This window comes from Dermacentor andersoni, chromosome 10 (genome assembly GCF_023375885.2).
Source record: "Dermacentor andersoni chromosome 10, qqDerAnde1_hic_scaffold, whole genome shotgun sequence".
Taxonomy (NCBI): Eukaryota; Metazoa; Arthropoda; class Arachnida; order Ixodida; family Ixodidae; genus Dermacentor; species Dermacentor andersoni.
The window spans coordinates 97,712,872-97,733,245 of NC_092823.1; the positions used below are offsets into that span (position 1 = coordinate 97,712,872).

Sequence of the window (20,374 nt, forward strand, 5' to 3'; positions counted from 1 at the left end):
CAGGAGCGAGCCGGCCGGCGCCGTGTGACGTAGCTTACGTCATCTCACGTGACGCGCAGGCCTGACAAACCTGTCGAGGAAGTGTTGACACAAAGCGCCCGAGTCTATGAGCCCCCGGCAAACCTACACTATGAACTGATCGCAGATTGCTTTCAAGATAAGGCTCGCGCTGCCACGCTAGGTGCCCTCCCTCTCTTAGTAGAGCGCCCCTCCCACTCCTCCCCACCCCCGCTGCTTTGCGCGCGGAGAAAGACGGCGCGCTTCCTCCCCGCTTTCCTCCCTTGCGCGGGTGAAATTCAGCGGCCGTCGTCGGCTCACCCTCGCACACTTTCACTCGCACTTACAGCATACGATGCTCGGCGACGATGTTACGGCTCTTGTACTTTGTACAGAACATCACTACGACGACGGCAACGGCAGAAATGCGCCAGGAGTGTCAATATAACTTCTATCGCAATAAAATGAAATTGTAGATTTTATTCTTCCAAAGCAACACAAGGTCAATAAGAAACGCCGTGGAAGGGCATTCCGGAATTATCAGAAAGTACCCTCACGAAAAAAAAGATGCCGCATTTCACGAACGTTTGTAGGTAATTTGTATACATGTAGCCTATAAATAATCATTTACCAACAGTAATTGGCCTCCATGCTGATCGTTTTCATTATTCTTTACGAATAATGTGCAGAATCAGAGACAATTCACAAAGCTGAACACACATTCATGCAACCAGAATACGGCGACTCGAACTGACTTCCACCTTTATTTTGAATTGGTCGCACTGTGTACGACTGCTCAGGTCGCAGCACTATTTGTTCACTTTCGACGCCTTGATGACGTAAATCCTGTAATGAGTGCGGTCGACGTCTGGAGAGCGCATTTTCACCGTCTGCTGCGCTAGGTCTGTAAAGAACTGTTGCTTCTCGTCTTCCGAGACAACTGCTGTCAACGGGATCAACGAGGCATACTTCTCTGCGATACACAAAGATACAAAGAAAGAAAGAGATATCTTTCCACTTGTTCGTTTAAAAAGCTCTATGAACAAAGCTATTTCATTACTACAAAGTAGCCACTGTAGACTTTACGGATACCCTAACTGCCAAACAGAAGGCAGGTGAAACAGACGTGCACAAAATTAACTCTCGTCACCCCGTTGGATTCACATGGCAGATGCACACCTCATTTTCGCATCACACGAGTACTGTCTGCGTAAGTTCTAAATGAAGCAATAGGTAGCTTGAGGCAAAACTGGCTTCCAATGTTCTGCACAGTGTTTCCCACCTGTCACCTAAAAACTATGAAAAAGAATTCCAAATTTCTTGTTGCGAATTAAGTTCATACAGAACAAGTAACGTACTGCAAAAAATACACGAAGAAGGCCTGAAGGAAGGATAGGACAGGGTACAGACTAGAAAATGTTCATTGTACAAAACAACAGAACACCAATATAGGCGCAAACTAATCACGTGTGGGACCTGGAAGCTATTCTGCCACCACCGAAAAAAATGGATATGACCGGGAAAAGCTTATGGCACGGCCATTAGGAAAAAAAGAGAATACTATAAAAATAAGAAATATGCTAGGAACAACCAACACTACTAAAACGAAATCAGATGGTGATGAAATAAAGATGCATGAAGGGGATACAAAAAGCAAAAACACTTTTACTTGACCACACAGAAATGCAACTTCCCTTTCTGAAAGTAAAATTGAAGCCGTTCTTCCGCCTTTGTGAGTATTTTGCGTAATGCAGAGAGCTTAAATAGTTTTACAGCAAAACAGTTTATGCGGACCCTGTGCTGTTCTTGTGGGACTCCGTTAAAGAGGGCCCACGTGACCTAGCTTGAGAGGAAAAGAACAGCTCAACAGGGGCAACGGGGTTGGAGTGACCTCTTTGCCCCTGTAAGAATGTTATCTGCTACGCGAATCTTATACGGTTCTCACAAGGTGCGTTTTTGGTGATCGAGCCAGATCGGCATCGAATTTATCGACGACTGATTCCACCCTGCCACGAAAGAAACGAATGTTATGCTGGCGGTTTGCGGCCAAAGAACAGCCCCCAGCGATTTAAATGCGATACTAAGAGTGCGTGGCTGCTAGCGCTTCTTGCGCGAGCAAGAAATGCTGGAAGCCAGGTCAAAAGTCAAGCCAATCCAGAAATTGTCCGAACAACTGCAGCGCCCCCATCTACAGTGGTGGGCCTTGCACCCAATGTACGGAGCTTTAGATTACTGGTTCCGAACGTTCAATTCCGGCTATAAGTAGGGGAAGTAGTCCTAAAAGTAGTTAAAAAGCGGCAGAGCGACTTGCACGTGAAATAAAGCACGGCAAAACACACAGAGAAAGCTCACGCGCAAAAAAAAAAAGAAGAGAGAGAAGACTGGGAGAAATTTCAAAAAAGCACCCCTAAAGCAATCTCAATATGTGAAGCACACAAGAGCGAAAGTGAGGTGAAAGAACGGTGAAACAAAACATTTACAATATAAACTGCTTGCGAAGTTTGACTTGCATGGTTTAACGCTCGGTGTAACACAGCTTCGCTGTTCGTTTCGACCATTTTCACGGACTGGAAGGGGTGTGATTTCTGTGTTATCGCCTGCTCTTGCCATGACCCCGATTTTGTCGAAATGCGGCAAAGAAGCAATAGCTCTCAAACTGGAACGCCCACTATCATTACTTCTTACAGCCAGCACGTGCGCTCGTGTGCGACCATTATTGCAGCCACCTGTTTGGCCTATGTAACAGCATCCCACACGATAGAGCAATGCGGTAAACAATCCAGGAGGCACATTATGGGAAAATTTTCGCATGCTTCTTTGAGCATTCTGTCTTTCGTGTGGAGATGAGTGAACAAATCCATTCTAATTTGCAAGCAGCTGAGAATACGGCCGTCACCCCGTACCTGCTCGCAACTTTCATGACGCCTTGGGAGAAATTGTGCACGTATGGACTAAATTGTTCTGGATTCCTCAAATTTACCTTTCTCGTACTAATGCAGTAAATTTCGTTGAAAATGGGCTAGGGGTTAAGAAAAGCTTTCCGCAGTCAACGTGTATTTGAATGGGTGGCGTAGGAGTTGTCCCTGAACTGACGCTTCCACTTAACTACGACGAAACTTTATTTAGGCTAAAGTGGATGTATAATAGTGGGGTATATGCTACTTAAGCAATCCAGGTTAAGCTTCTCGCCTAGGGAGTGTCTAATGATCTACTTACATGCTTCAACTTCCATTCTGGTTTACGGTGCGTGCACCTGGTGCACAGACAGTGCAAAGCAGACACCGCCTCCGAGAGCACCGGCATGCTGCCGGCGCCCCCCCCCCCCCCCGCCTCCGGTTTCTGAGGCCGTGTCGATGTGTCGCGTTCGTTCTCAAGGTTCTAGGCTTTGCGTCACTTCCGCGTAAGGGTACTTAATTTGTTTTTCTCAGTTTACACCTGAGAAAACGTTTCTTTTTTGTGACCCGTCCATTTGCGTTCGCAGTTCAAAATTTTTGTATTAAAGCTACTACAGCATACATCTTTTTAAAGCCGTAAATAATACGAAAACGTTGCCTGCAGTAGATAGTACGATTCTAGTCGTTGGGCTGAATTTCTGGAAGAGTCGGACATCATTGGCTCGTCAAATCAAAATACGTATCCGTACATTTAACAATAATCAATATTTATTCCTATGAAACAATCTGATATGACACATATTCCACGTTTCCAGTAATCTCGTGTGATCACGTGAGAACACATATTAGACATCTGCGTTCCCACAAGCTACGAAAGAATGTGTTTCCATGAAATACGTGTGTTTTATGTAAAAATACGTATATGAAACTTATGTGTTCACCAAGATTATCGGACACGTGGCATGTCTAAGATACGAGAGTTCTTGCTAGGAAAGTTTGTGGACTAATTACCTTATGACACATTGTAATTTCAGACGCCAGCATGTAGTGGATATCAGATTGCAACCTATTTTGAGGGTGAAACCGGTCAGGATAAGCGCCGTCAGACTTGCGGTAAAAATGTACTGCTTTTTCAGAACACTTTTTTTTTGGCAAGACCGCTGTCTTATGCAACGAAGAACAAAAATAACAAAAACGCCGGCGTACTTCGCACACCCAGGGAAATTATTAAAAATTAAATTGCGACGTTTTACGTGCGAAAACTACTGTCTGATTGACATACCGTAGTGGGGGGACTCCGGAAATTTCGACCACCTTGAGTTCTTTAACGCGCTCCTAAATCTAAGTACAAGGGTGTTTTCGCGTTTCGCCCCCATCGAAATGTGGCCGCCGTGGCCAAAATTCGACCCCGTGACCTCTAGGAAACTTGTTTCTCTGAACTAGTCTGATCCTGACAATATTGTTTACACAGATACGCCTTGCCAACTCACCCAATGTAATTGGTATATTTCTGGGTGTGCGGCAATATATTTACTTGAACGCTTCCTTAGGGAAAATGTGCTAATTATTTTATTATGTATTGTTATTTCTCGTCTAACTAACGGCCGACGACAAGATTACAGTGCAATCTGCTACAGGCGCTCTATAATAAACTACGATATTGACACGTGTACTTGTTTATCTTTATCGGGTGACTGCGTTTCACCACCTAAAAATGTTATCGCACAGCGCAGGACGCCCCTGCATGTATCGGAAGTTTCTCGAAAGTTACCGATGGTTCTATCCGCTGTCTGTTGTCACTGAACCTTTTGTAATCTGATATCATCGCACGACGCGAATGGTGTAGAGCTTTGTGCAGGACACGCGGGTCCCAGCGATTACTCTGGAACCTTCGATGACTGATGTCTAAAAGTGATGTCTAATAGTGATGTCTAAAAGTGATCTAAAACTGATGACTGACGTCTAAAATGTGATCGGCTTGACCTGCCGATCACGTTTTCGACAATCGCAGACAGTATTCACCGCTATGGCCGTTCTTCGAGTGTATCATCTTTTTGTAGGCCCAGGTTCGCCCAATAAAACGCTAGTTTCGTCATTCCCAGTGTTGCTGCTTTCTTTACCGTCACTACTACGTGACAATATGGTATAAAAAAACATTTGTTACAACTACGGATAACCTTATTACACCGTTCTAAAGTTCGTCACAGTTAAACATTAAACTGCGTCGGGTAAAACTCCCAATCTCGTAACTGCGCAAGAAATGTGCAAGAAAGCGTAGAATCATGCGAGACCAAGCGCATTCCGCTGAACGGAACCTTTCTTGTTTCATTCATTTAAGTGCTGCGTGTATTATTTATGTGTCGCGGTACCTGTTGTCAGCGTTGGCTCCCCTTTTTCACATATGGGATATATGTGCACAAAAAGAAGGAAATCTTACAGGAACAGAGGAGAAAAAAAACGGTAGGCGAATACCCACCTTGATGCCACCAGTGGTTACGTTTGCATACGCGTTTACCCAGCACTCTCACAGACAGGAAAGTTTCGACGTGTATATATATATATATATATATATATATACATATATATATATATATACTGTGTGTGTGTGTGCGTGTGTGTGTGTGTAATAGATAGGTTTTGTGCGCCTCTATAGGACATCGCTCTGAGCTGAGGCTGTTCACCGCGACTGCGTAGCAAGCGTATTAAGAGAAGGAATACGTTTTTCTAAAGTTTGCTTGCCCGCCGCAGGTATCGAACAAAATGGGACTGCAGCCATGAAGTAGGATATGAACGCGCATTAGGTGTCGCTTAAAGCTATTATGCATTCGTTAGGCAAGTTAACTTCTGCTATTTTGCCAGAGCGAAGCAGATGGCATACGAACATACCGATCACGCTTTCGATGCCGAAATTGTCAAAAACCGTGCAGACTGGAAGCTCCAATATGCTCGGTGAGAGTCCTGCTTCTGCCAGGATCCTGGACATGTATTCAATGCGCTCGTCGTAGCTCATGTCTTGTGTCTTCGGTGCTATCTGCTCGACCACCTGGACAGCGAGAGGAAAGTGTCAGTAGACTTTATGGCGTTGTGTGAAATTTTCCTTGCCTTTGCCCGCCATATGCTCTCATGCCAAAAAGTGGAATGCTACAAGGATACTGTTTTATCTAGGCGTTGTATAAGGATACCCTTTTATGAGAATGATAAAGGCTTCTATTTCATATGACACGTGGGTGGCAAGGAACACAGCCGTCCGTACACATATAGGCAAAAGGTAGTGTTGCAAAATATAACTGTGCTAGGAACTTTAGCACTGTCTACTACTTTCGCTCCTGCTCATCGACTTTAGATACATTGACCTGACACGTAAACTGCCTTCAGTATACCTGTCACTGAGCATCCTGGAGAAAGCTACACTGGCGCCATGCTGTGCTGTGGCGTCGAACTGTCTTAAATTAACACTAAAGAGTAGTATTTAGGTTTACTGGTGAACTAAGTTTGTCGTACGAAAAATGAATTTGTTTGCGCCGTAACAGGACGTGCTGTGAGCCAGAAGAAATGACGATAGGACAAATGATGGCTGAAAATGCCATCATTCATTTCTGGCATATGCTCCCTGACGTCATGCATGTCGACAGTGTTGACTTGGTTATAAATAAACATTTGTTAACTAGGCTTTGCGAGCAATATGACGACTCAAAGACTCAGAATAACGAGTTTCGGAATATATTAACTTGCCTAAAAATCCATACACGAGAGCACGCTCTTGAATAGAATCCGTCACAGAAACGCCCCGAATTGGGTGCAAATTTCAAGACGCCATTACTTAACCAATAGTTTCTTCTCTAGCTATCTGCCTTTACCTCCAAGAAAACAAATCAAATAGAGATTTGAAAACATGTTTTACCGATAGAAAGCAATAAGGTAGCGCAGCTTAACAACAATAATGCATGCGTGAATTGCGCCCATGTTTTACCTACACTTGAGAAAATATTTGTTTTGTTAAATTTGTTAACGCCCGGCTCGCGGACGGTACCAGTAGGTTGCAGCACTGTTGGCAACCATAACGGAACGTTGGCTTTCACGTCGTGTGATATGGTTAAAGACCTCAGTGTTGCCAACTTTCTTTTAAGCGCGTCATAACACTTAAAAAGGATCTCTAAACTTTCTGTAAATTTGGCTACGAAGACAACAAACCTGTTAAAACTGCCGCATAAGTTTTTGATAAACTCGGTATTTCCAAACACTATAAAACAGGCTTAGGTGGCGTCATGCATCCACTGATGCATTTCACATTCTTATACAGTGTCCGCCCGTGTGAGGAATAAATAGTGAATTATCAACAGGTTGCGGTGGGTTTCACTTTACATAATATATTTACAAGACAACGGATGACGACAGCAATAATTCTGGATTCACCTTCCATCTCTAAGCTTTCCGATTTCGCACCGCTGAAAAGTACACGCCGGTCCACTGTTAAAGGGAGCACGCGAGTGCGTGGCTCTTGCTCCAGGCAGCGCCACGTATGGGAGGCGACGAAAACCAAGCGCATGCGTGAAACGGAGCAGGGGCGGGGCACGCAGCGCGTCGTCTGCTACCGAACCACTCCTTTGCTTGCGCATGGCAGCACAGCCGTGCAATCACGCGTCAAGACGATCAGCTTCAAGGAGGTACATTAAATTCCGCGCACTGCCACCCGCGAGACGTGGAAACCACATCAGTACACTCACTTCTACTGCATTGACGTTGGTTGCGAATGATCAGGGACAGCACTATGTTTCGAAGAGCGGTATTTTTGGACAAGCGAAATAACGTCAGTGCTGCGTCTCGCACGAGCATCCCGCAGACGGAAACATATGGCTATATGGTATATAGATGGTATATTAATAGCCGATTGGTCCATCTGTGTCTGTCGCCGGTATGCCGAAAATTTCTCCGGCGAGTCTCCATGCGCATACGCGAAAAAAAAGAGAGAGAGAGTGACGCGCGATTGGCTGCGCTAGTAGTGACGTCGTTGCGACGAGCGCGTGCGAAGCAGTTTCTCTCCGCCTCCGAAGCGGGAAGGCCACGTGTCCTAAGTACTCCCGAGGAGCCGGCAGTTTTCGATCGGCAACGCTGTGAGCAGAACCAGGAACGAGCTCATCTGAGCCGTCCCGATGCCGCAGCCGGGCACAAGAACAGGCTCGTACAGCCGAGCGCAAGCAGCAAGTGCATACCGAGAATCCGGCAGCCTACCAAGCCGTAGTTTAATAAACGGTCGGGAATAGCCCAGTGCTAAATATCTGGGCTACACGTTTCAGCTTCACTGGTTACCCGTCTGCGCGGAGTGCTTGGGCGGTGATTTTTTGCTTATAGTCGTTAGTGTCACTCCCTCACTATCGTTTTGTAAGAAAATAGAGATACTTCCGAAAGACCACAAGGGGAATGTGTTTCGATATGTCGTGCGATAACGTCCGAACGCCAAGCTTAGTCCAGGAATACAGTGCTGCACGCCACCTATAATGTTTTGAAAGCTCGATAACGTCAAGGTTCTTCGCATCTACATGGCTGGCAAGTGAAGAGCAAATTAGGTCCTTTGGACCGCCTTCATCGCAACGGCGGCTGGAGATGTGTGGTCGCCCAGCCGCACGCCGAGCTCAGGCTAAGCGAGGGGAGGGGGGGGGGGGGCAGCATATTACGTGCGAACTTCGTGCGCATCCCCTGTACCGTTTCGCGCATGCGCCAGGTTTTCGCCGCGTACAGCACGTGGCGCAGCGCGAAGCATGATCCACGCGCTCACGTGTTCCCTATAACAGTGGACCAACCTTGCACCTGGGTGACCCCAGTTCCCTGGCACAAAAAATACACTTGGTCTGCGTTATGCCGGAAAATTGCATAATGTACAAAGCTCGCGAAAGGATAACCAAATTTCGAGGCACGTGTTTCATCTTGTTGATACGGCGATGACAATCACGTGACCGTTAGGGAGCTCAAATACTTCGTTGCCTTCTCTAGGTCCACGTGATAGCTCCATGCAGTACCGATTTCTTCGAAATCTATGAGGACGGGACGGGGACATTTACATTCAATTAGCAATCACTTCCACTCCAACACGTAACACTTTTCTCTAGTTGATTTGTTTCAGTATTCACCTGCTGCATTCTCAATCTCAAAATACAATATCTTGCAATATGTTTCGATAATTTAATCTGCTGCTAGGTTGGCGAATTTCCCCTAAAGCAACCGATGTAGTGAAAACTGAAGTCCCGGCAGCGGCAATTTTTTGTGAAGAAAATAACGTAAAAACGCATGTTGTCAGTACACTAGGAGGCGGGTTTCCCTTCACCCAGTTAACCGCTGCGTCTGCCCTCTGTGTGGAGACTCGGCCGCTGGATAAAAGCACAGGCCTGTTTTCATCGTTGTGATGACCACCGTTGCTTCATTGTGGTCGTGGGGCTCACGCACGGCACAGCCGGTTTCGACTGCCTACATGTAGCTTGTGAATAATTAGGTTTGTTTTAGAAAACCACTTTCGAAGAAACTTGATTAAACTTCGATGTCGCTAAAACCTCGATGGTAATTTTGTCACACGGCTGAAAAAAATCACCAATAGATAAATAGAAGACTTTATGGCTAAAGACGCTCAAAACTCGCTAATCTAGTGAGAAGTTTGTTGAAATTTTAATGCTGTGAAAGAGGTAGCACAACCGTAAAATGTGCATTCTTCGTCAAATCGACGCTAACATTACATTTCATTGCCTTGCGCAATACTGTCACCACAGGTTCAAGCTGTATAGTCCGTGCGTGGGCAAACATCTTGCCAAGGGTCGGTCTCCCGCAAGAATATTACTATATTACCGTTTTGCGGTTAAATGGATTTAACTGCTGTCGAAAACGCCTGGTGGTCAGACTCACGTGAGAATACTTGCTCCAACGATCCATTTTAAGAAGGTCTCGGTTGATGTCCAAAGACAGCAGAGATGCGTGGAAAATCAGAAGACACTCGCCTCGAGGCTTCAGAAGCCTGGCCACGTTCTTCAGCGCCTTAGCCTGGTCCCGCACCCAAATGATAGTGTGGAACGAGTACACCCTGTCGAAGAGGCCGTGCTCGTCGATGAAATCTGTCACCTCTTTGTCGTTCGCGATGTCCAACTTCCTGAACTCAATCTTCTCGTGATGCGAGTGTAGAGAGGCGTGCTCCACCATTACGGCCGACACGTCGACGGCGACGATGCGACGGCACGGCAGGCATCGAGGAAGCAGCTCCTCTCGCGTCAGGTCTCCGATCCCGCAGCCAACGTCCAGGAACTGCTGCGTCTCGTCTGGTTTGCGCCGGAACACCTTCTGGCAAAAGTCAAGCATCCACCTGGTGTGTTCTCTAGGGAACCGCTTGTCTCCTTCAAATTGTTGCGGCCGGAAGGTGATGACGTCGCTGGTTCCGCCTTGCGATATGGGCAGAAAGAAACAGAGGTGCAGTTGTAAACGATGTCTCTTTGTGTCGGTCGTGCTGATTAGTTTGCTTTCACTTTTCCTGTATCGGTTGCGCTATTTCTGACGTCTGTTTCTGGCCTGTTTTCTGGACCAGTCCCGGAATATTCGCCGTCTATATATGAAAGCCACAGGGGCCACTAGCTATATCTGCCACTGGGCATGCACCGCTAGGTTTGTGCGACATTGCCCCACCAGAAATGTGACGGCGATGAGTACACCGATGGCGATGATGATGACAACTGATAACGAAATTTGGCGGAACCCATCTCGCGATGACTTTCGACGGTAACACGTTTACGATTGAATCACTATAGTGACAGAACGTACTGCCACCATCGACTCAGGTTATGTACGGGTCATCTACTGGAGCGGCACTCCTCTTTCCCGCTTCCCTAAAAGCACTCGGCGCCATCTGGCGACGCCGCCGGAAAGCGTGCCGTGGCCTCCGAAAGGCACGGCAAGCCAGTGCGCGCGAACGGCGAGAAACGCGTCATGCGGCAACGTGGTTCCTCTTTGGCGCTTCTTTCTCAACACGCTGGAAAATTTAGTGGCACTGCCACGAAGTGCGGGCGTGCTCTCCGAGACGAGAAGTGCGGGACACCAGTGTCTCGGAACGCTGCCCATTCAGTGAAACATACTCGGTGACCTAAGTTTGCGATAGGTTTATAGAAGAGCGGCCCGCATTCCGTGCATGTGTGCCACAGTCTGCTAAAGTGTCGAGCTGCTGTCGTTGAGGAACCCTTGTGACGTTGATTTGAATCCGCTCTGTAACGGAGAAATTTAACGGATCTCTTCCTCGTTTCAGAGCGGCTCATTCACAGTGACAGATACCTTATTACCAAAGCTGACCTCAGAGACGTTCACTAAAGAGCGGGGCAAACCTAGCGGCACATACCTAATGGCCCAAGTTGGCCTCAAAGACGTTCACTGAAGAAGAGCGCATTCCTATTCGAATAGACCCAGTGCTTCGAGTCGGGGGCCAAGAGTTTCTTCGAACAGCAGCGCCTACCTAGTGCCGCATCGACCGTGACCCACGTGGCCGTGGAAGAGGTTCGTTGAAGAACGGTACGCATGCACACAATTGCGACATAGTCAGTGACCCAAGCTGCTTTGACGGATGGTTTTGAACACCGTTCCTTCATCCCAGCAGGTACATGCACTAACCAATAGACCACGGAAAATGCCGTGACCCAGGTAGGAGGGAACCGGGCTAGATACAAACACACAGAGATAAACCGAAGCATAGCTGCAAACAGAGATTGTTGGATCCCCAAAAGTTCATTAATTACCGTGAGAGTGCTAGCGAGTTAGAAAATGGGACTGCGATTCAACTTCTAGTTGACGTCCATCAAACGCTGCTGCATCTACATGGCTCTCACAACAAATTCTGCTGTTCAAACAACCCATTCTCAGTTCCAACTCCCCAAGGAACACAAGCACACAAGCACAATATTTTTTTATGTGCGGCGCTGCTCCTGAGTACATGTTTGCTTTCGTTTACCAGCCGTGGCGACTGCAATAATTGATGGAGAAATTCGAAACAACAGTCTACTTAGACGTAAGCGCTCGTTAAAGAAACGCATGGGATCTATGTTAATTCACAGGCGTCCACATGACCTACGTCATAGCAGATCGTATAGCCTACGTACGTCATGTTTTAATAATTCTCATTCTTTAAATTAACCGGACGACAACAGAGAACAGAGAACCAGTTACCACAGCCGAATGAAGTGCAATAATTGAACAGTATATGCCAACTTACTAAAAAGGTAATAATCTCATAATACGAAATGTGTGGGAGTTGCTGGTTTTCAGAGGCGAAAACAGAAAGACGTGACAAAAAATATTGGTACTCGTTTTGTAAGTGAGTATTACCGTATTTGTGCGTAAATACCGCGACCACAAGTATAACACAACGGGATACTTTCTGTCTTTCAGTAAAACAAGATATTTATGCATTGCAATTTACATGTCACGCACCTTATAATAAAGTCCAAATATTCAAAAAAAGAAACTCGTGTTTAACTCATGCAAATATGGCAAATTTCCTACCGGCAGGAGTCGCTTTAGCTGTATAAACAGTGTTTGTACTCTACCACATAGCCCAGCGCTATTTGCTGGTGATGACCGTTGATGATAACTGTAGCTATTGAGGCAATAAAATTGTGTTGTATTGCGGCAAATATATCTTGTATTTCTGCATGTTCCTCTGAAAACTTCATCCAGCTCTCACTAGGCTTTTCAATGCCCCATTAGGATCCCCCTGTAATCTCATCTTTTTGAATGAAAAGGATTAGAAGAAAACGATTGGCACTTCATCATTTCTTTAAACTTAGCGATAACACGGCAGCGATGGTAACTCAGGGCAGCGTATGTACATTTAGGATAGTTTTTCGTTTTTTGAATGCATTTATGTGTCTGTTAACTTCATAGATTATGCTGGTGCAAAAATGGTCCGCCTTTTAAGGTAAGCTACATTGCATGAAAAATGAGTATATGGCGAACCTACCTTGGGCCTTGACAACAGGACGTGACATAGCGGATAATGCAGCAGAGGAGATTCCGTCTTCAGATATATCTGGTAAAACCAATGGGATCCAACAGATAGAGCCGGTGGGCCAGAGAGAACGCTGCCGCTTGTGAAGCCTACGTTTTTAAAACAAGTTGGCTCAGAAAGCTGTCGAAACATTGATAACGCCGGCCCTACCGCTGAGTTTTCCCCATTTTAGTCGGCGCAGGATATGGCATAGGGCTGTTGAACCTTGATTTCTGAACACGAACGGAATTTGTTGGGCGCAGCTGCTTTGCAACTAGCACATCGATGTTGTACTGCACCAGCTGTGTGTGTCTTTTTTGTTGCTTATTTCTAAACCTCTTCGTCACTTTCCCTACCGGCCGCCGTAGCTTCGGGGCTATGGCGTTGCGCTGCAGAGCTTGGGGTCGTGGGTTCGATCCCTTCTACAGCGGCTGAGCTCCGACGCGGTCAAGTGTAAAAATATGAAATGCCCATGCACGTAGCTTTATGTCGACGTTAAAAAAATCCAGGTGGTTGACAATAACCGGGACGCGCATTTACATTCACACGCCCGTACAGCCGATCGCAGGAGACGAAAGATCTGATCAAGAAACGCCAATGTATGAAAGCCTCTAACCCTACAGCTAGAATAGAACTGGCAGAACTTTCGAAGTTAATCAAAAAGCGTAAGACAGCTGACATAAGGAAGTATAACATGGATAGAATTGAACAAGCTCTCAGGAACGGAGGAAGCCTAAAGGCAGTGAAGAAGAAACTAGGAATTGGCAAGAATCAGATGTATGCGCTAAGAGACAAAGCCGGCAATATCATTACTAATATGGATGAGATAGTTCAAGTGGCTGAGGAGTTCTATAGAGATTTATACAGTACGAGTGGCACCCACGATGATAATGGAAGAGAGAATAATCTAGAGGAATTCGATGTCCCAGAAGTAACGCCGGAAGAAGTAAAGAAAGCCTTGGGAGCTATACAAAGGGGGAAGGCAGCTGGGGAGGATCAGGTAACAGCAGATTTGCTGAAGGATGGTGGGCAGATTGTTCTAGAAAAACTGGCCACCCTGTATACACAATGCCTCAAGACCTCGAGCGTACCGGAATCTTGGAAGAACGCTAACATAATCCTAATCCATAAGAAAGGCGACGCCAAAGACTTGAAAAATTATAGACCGATCAGCTTACTGTCCGTTGCCTACAAAGTATTTACTAAGGTAATTGCAAATAGAATCCGGAACACCTTAGACTTCCGTCAACCAAAGGACCAGGCAGGATTCCGTAAAGGCTACTCAACAATAGATCATATTCACACTATCAATCAGGTGATAGAGAAATGTGCGGAATATAACCAACCATTATATATAGCTTTCATTGATTACGAGAAAGCGTTTGATTCAGTCGAAACCTCAGCAGTCATGGAGGCATTGCGGAATCAGGGTGTAGACGAGCCGTATGTAAAAATACTGAAAGATATCTATAGCGGCTCCACAGCCACTGTACTCCTCCATAAAGAAAGCAACAAAATCCCAATAAAGAAAGGCGTCAGGCAGGGAGATACGATCTCTCCAATGCCATTCACAGCGTGTTTACAGGAGGTATTCAGAGACCTGGATTGGGAAGAATTGGGGATAAGAGTAAATGGCGAATACCTTAGTAACTTGCGCTTCGCTGATGATATTGCCTTGCTTAGTAACTCAGGGGACCAACTGCAATGCATGCTCACTGATCTGGAGAGGCAGAGCAGAAGGGTGGGACTAAAAATGAATCTGCAGAAAACTAAAGTAATGTTTAACAGTCTCGGAAGGGAACAGCAGTTTACGATAGGTAGCGAGGCACTGGAAGTGGTAAGAGAATACATCTACTTAGGACAAGTAGTGACTGCTGATCCAGATCATGAGAGTGAAATAATCAGAAGAATAAGAATGGGCTGGGGTGCGTTTGGCAGGCATTCGCAGATCATGAACAGCAGGTTGCCATTATCCCTCAAGAGAAAAGTGTATAACAGCTGTGTCTTACCAGTACTCACGTACGGGGCAGAAACCTGGAGGCTTACGAAAAGGGTTCTACTTAAATTGAGGACGACGCAACGAGCTATGGAAAGAAGAATGATAGGTGTAACGTTAAGGGATAAGAAAAGAGCAGATTGGGTGAGGGAACAAACGCGCGTTAATGACATCTTAGTTGAAATCAAGAAAAAGAAATGGGCATGGGCAGGACATGTAATGAGGAGGGAAGATAACCGATGGTCATTAAGGGTTACGGACTGGATTCCGAGGGAAGGGAAGCGTAGCAGGGGGCGACAGAAAGTTAGGTGGGCAGATGAGATTAGGAAGTTTGGAGGGTCAACATGGCCACAATTAGTACATGACCGGGGTAGTTGGAGAAGTATGGGAGAGGCCTTTGCCCTGCAGTGGGCGTAATCAGGCTGATGATGATGATGATGACAGCCGATCGACTGCAGAGCCCATGCGTGCCCCCGCGTGTCACACTGCTGATGTAGGTGCCCTTCGCCCTAGGGGTGCCTAGATTGTGCGAAGCGTACTTAGCTCCGTTGAGCCCCCTAGTTCCCATCCCCAGAGAAACATTGCAGACGTCGTCCCCAATGCACAGGCGACGCCTGGCAGTGTTTCTGAATCAAACGAAGCGATGCGCGTTGGAAGAGCTTGCTTTCTTGTTGTGTGTGTGACGCGTTTGTGAGCGCAAGCATCACAACGACGAACGAAGTGATAAAAGGCGGAACAAGCTGTTTATGTGGAACAACGTGTTTCTGTAAATCCACTTCTGTTTTTGACGCGTTTTTCGCGCCTAGCATTGTATGGGATCAAACAAAGCGATACAAGGTGGAACAATGCGTTTGTGTCAATAGACTTGTGTGTGTGTGACGCGTTTTTGAGCCCAAATAGTACGACGACGACCACGTTGAAGAAGATCGTTCTCTGCTGCTGCCATGCGACCCGACTGATCGGTTCTACACAGGTGCTGAACGGACGTTTACTAGAGGAACATGTGATTTTGACGCGATCAGCAACAGTATGCAGAACCGTCGTCGTACGTATGTTTCTGCCATGTGGCCAATGTTAAAAAGAGGATTGCCTTTGTACTTCGGCGATGAAGTGTTGAAACATATTTGGTGAAAGTACTGTTGAACATAAACCTGTCCAAACAAGGAAACTGGAGAAAGAAGTAAAAAGAAAACTGTTCGTTTAAAAAAGTAACAGTAATTTGCAGAATTCGATAATGAGTGAGATATTATTGCTCAGTACCTGAACCAAAGACGTTGTGGGAAACAGTGCAAGGACATAGTATATTTGCACTAATTACAGGTACTGGCCAAAGCCGTGTGGAGGTAGAGTGGCCGGCCGATAAGGTGGCCGACCAACTCTCCTCCATTGCATCTCAGCTTAGTAATTTTCACGCGATGATGTCTTCTTTGCAGGCAACGGATAAAGACCCCGTGGCAATATGAAATGGTTTTTGATGACACAAACGAGTAGTGGATGCCAGGCTTCAGTTCCAAATAAATTGAAGGCATCAGCACTGAGCATGCAAATTATGCATCAGTTGTATCTAAACTTAATGAGTCCAGTGTCACTCTCATCTGCATTGAAGAAGGTGAATGCCAGTGTTTCTTTATTGTTGCCATTTCAATTTAGTATTTCTCGTAACTTTTTGTGCCCTGGAAAACACAGCCAGAAGTTGCATGGTTTTTCAATGAAGGCTACTTTCTGTAGTTCCAAATTAAGTACGTATAAAAAACCAAAGTTCCAGAAAAGAAATTTTACTCAAGGCCTGCCTTCTTTTGGGCATGGGAGCCACTGAAGCATCATGGCTCACACATGGCCCCTTTACACTTGAGAGGCGTGTGAACAATGCTTCTTGCGTCTTTTAAAAAAGAGAGCCCCTATATTCGGTGTTGGTATGCTCCCTTAGCCACAAGTGCTATCTGAAAGTGTAGCTGCTTTTTTTTAGTCTTTCGAATGGCATGTTTTAGAAAAGTGGCAACTGCGACAGACCTGCATGTTCAGTGTGATTGCAAGAATTGAAAAATTTACTTGCACATCCTTTGCAAGTGATGCAAGTGCTTGTTCATTTCCTTAAAAAAACTTTGTTCTCGTTCTATACAGTATGCTATGGGTCAGACAGATTTGATTGTAAAAGTAGAGAGATAGAGATCACTTGACATAGAAAAGAAAATCCTGCTAACCACACTGCCTAGCACGTGGATGACACTTGCATATCGGTCAGCAGTGTGGGGAAGAACGAAGCAACAGTTGGTGGCATTCAGAAAAAGCTAGACATTCTTAAAGAGAAAATTGAATAATTGGACGAAATAAAATTCGTTCACTTCAAATACTCTCAAGGCCAGATGGATTGGGACAGAAAGAGATACATGTGCAATTTGTTCAAGAAAAGGCATTGTAAACAGCTGATTTGAATTCGGCAGAGTCCGGTATAAGAGCGATGGCTGCAGGAAGGCGGTTCCAGTGAATAATATCAGTCTTTATCAAGTCTTATAGTGTTACGGTATGGCATGACTCTCTGGAATCAAGACTTTATGAAGTAGAGGATAGATTGCGATGTGGCTACCTATTTTTGCATGTTATCCCAGACTCATCTGAATCTAAGGGGCACGCTGGAGCGTATTTTAGGTCTGTTAAGATTTTCCAGGGAACCTGTATGGGTTTCTTTTGTAGCAGTTTGCTACGGTCGGGTGGATGACTCATCTTACATTTCCCGTTTCCTTCACTCGACCTTGCAGGTTACCACATGATGCCTTCGTCATTACTATTCAGATGAAGAAGCGCTTCGTTTGCTTCCATATCAACTGCATAAAGAAAATGGAACCATGAGAAAACAAAGAAAAATTATAATTTTTAGCTCCTGAAAAGGGAATGTAGGCACGAACATCGAAAGGCATACTTATAGACATGGTAAATGCAAAATTAACCTGTTTACATACCAATAGTTTGTGCTTATAAAGTAGGCACGATCAGGGTGCAAGGAAAATATGGGCATTTTGTCTGAGCTTCATCTCATGTTATGAAGCCGTTTTCAACGACGATAGCCGAATAAAAACAAAACATGTGGTCCTGATGAATGAACACCTGAATACCTTCTGCCTGCTCCAATGCATCATTTGAGCGAGATTTCGAAATCCTTGCATGTTAAAAAGAAATCCACGGTCAATAAACGGTGCAGGAGGTTACTATAACAGTTTTCGTTGACTGTGAGCTGGCCATAGGATATGAAACTTTTAGGTGCTTGGACGCGTGCAGTTTGTCTCTTCAATAAAATGGCTTATTCTTCATTACTCATTGGAACATGTTTACCTGGGCGTATCTGGCATATTGTCACAGGACATCAACTCAGCAATGCTATGAACGTACACCATTAGGTGGTAGATCAGCGACATTGTGATGCTCGCCTGTCTCCGACTGGCATCATCTTCTATTGATCTGTACAATAAGCCCAACAAACATACTGAACAGTACCGTCCCATTTACGCCAGTGGGCTGCACTTTTGCTGTGCAAATACGGTGTTAGAAATGTTGCAAGAGATTCTTGAAACCAGCTCTCTTCATCACAATATGCTGCGAAGTGACTTGTCAATATTACAGGGCAGAGCATGAACACTTTGTTAGGAGCTGGCTTCTGCGTATTTATGAATTATGTGGAAGAGCTTCGTAAGCTCTTGAGAACTGCTCTGCACAACACTCGTGCTTCTTCATAAGCCTATCATGGTGCTGGCGAAAACAGGATAAGTTTTGTGCTGCAGATAAGTGGGTCCTGCAAAGCCTAAATGTACAGCATCAATATGTATCTAAATTGCATCTTTCTTGACGTTTGGTCCAGTTCTCTTAAACTGAAGCATTAGTGCATCCAAAACATGGCCATAGAACTGGAACTGTTCAATCTGAGTACAAATATTAAATGTGTTATTTCGTGGTTCCAATGATTTGCTAAAGTTAGATGGAAGCTGGACTGTATACAAGAAAACGGTTATAAGGTCAACAACTCTGCGCATAATTTTTCAAATACTGCACTACATAGAATCTAAAACGCAGGAAAATAGTTTTTATAGAATGACGAGGAACAGCCACACTGGATCTTTCTGGCATCATTAACGTATTTTGCTCGTGTGGCACTTCAACACACTGTCGGAACGACCATGGCTCAGAAGGATGCATTGTAATCATGCCACTGCGCTCACTGGCGTTCGAACTGTACTGTCTAAATATAAGAACTTCTAGCCACATGCTTATCCATTTATTGAAAAGCCTTAGCTTCATGCATTGTAAGGCAGCAAGCACAGAGGCATATCAAGCATTGAGTTTAACATGTTTAGGAGGGACTAAACACAATTTGTCACTTAGCTTGGATCTTGATTACCTTCCCCTAGTGTCATTGACTAAGCAGTGACGACAGGAGTAGAGCAGCAAGGTAATGTCCTTCTGCCTGCTTACTAATGGCCAGAAATTAGGCTCTAAGACTGTGGCGCAATCAGAGAATAAAACGTGAAGTTAATCAGCTGTGACTCCAAGGTTGATCGAACAGCTCTCCGGTAGTCTGGGCCCTATGTCACCGGTTGTCATGTGATGACCACAATGTGCGAACATACTGCTAGAGGCTCCCGTTTCAGTAGAAGGCAGGGGACGTGCAGAAAAAAATCTATTCCACCTAAGTTTGTACTTAGCTCCAGTTTAATACAAACTAAGTATCCACTAGTGTGGAGTTGAAATTGTTCAAAGTCATTTGCTGCCGCAACCTTCTGACCACATATCTTTCGATTCACATGAGCGGAACAGCAAATATGAGTAAAAAAAGCATAATTAAAACACCTTCAAGGTGTATTTTTATATTTTAAAATGGGACTTGGGAGTTCATGAATGCAAAGCTGACATGATATAACGTGTCAATAAGGTTAATTATTCACCCTTTCTTCTTTTCTGCGTTAATAGTAAATAGCTGATGCGAAATGAGACAAAAGCCAGTCATGCTCTTGTGTAATGCGACACAATTCCTAATTAATGGTAAAAAAGCATCTTGTCCCCCATAATATATTAGCATTGCCTTTGAGAACTTCATCTGCGTTTTCACAACAGAAGCCAGGTTTTAAAAGTGTGTGCTGGACTAGTATTGTATCTTGCTTTGCTAATCCACGATTTCAAACAAAGTGCATGTCAATGATGTCGTGATGAACAAATCTCGCCGACGGCAGCGAATTTTTTTTCCACACATCGAACAATGTAAAACTGTTGAAGTAACGTATAGGAATAGGGGTTATATGTTCTCCGAGAGGGAAGGCATTACACATTATACCATGTAGAGCTATTCTTCTTTTGTTAAAATAGGAGGAGAGATGAAGAAGCAACTATAACTTCTAGAATACCAGTTTCCTTACTATACACTACACATATATGGACATAGGAAATATCCCTTTGAAAACGGCTCGCGTCACTTCGCAGATGGCTTACAAAGAACTAGCAGAA

At 45.1% G+C, this 20,374-nt stretch overlaps 1 protein-coding gene across 1 annotated transcript; it reads right to left on the reverse strand.

The window, feature by feature from the left end:
- Positions 1-742: 742 nt before the first annotated feature.
- On the reverse strand, positions 743-12,892 carry LOC126543567 (juvenile hormone acid O-methyltransferase-like). Its single transcript, XM_050190678.2, has 4 exons — positions 12,865-12,892; positions 9,780-10,306; positions 5,778-5,934; positions 743-970 (listed from the first exon to the last, which is right to left on the reverse strand). Exons 1-4 carry the CDS (start codon positions 12,890-12,892, stop codon positions 807-809), a joined length of 876 nt encoding a protein of 291 aa, XP_050046635.1. The 3' UTR covers positions 743-806.
- Positions 12,893-20,374: the final 7,482 nt, after the last annotated feature.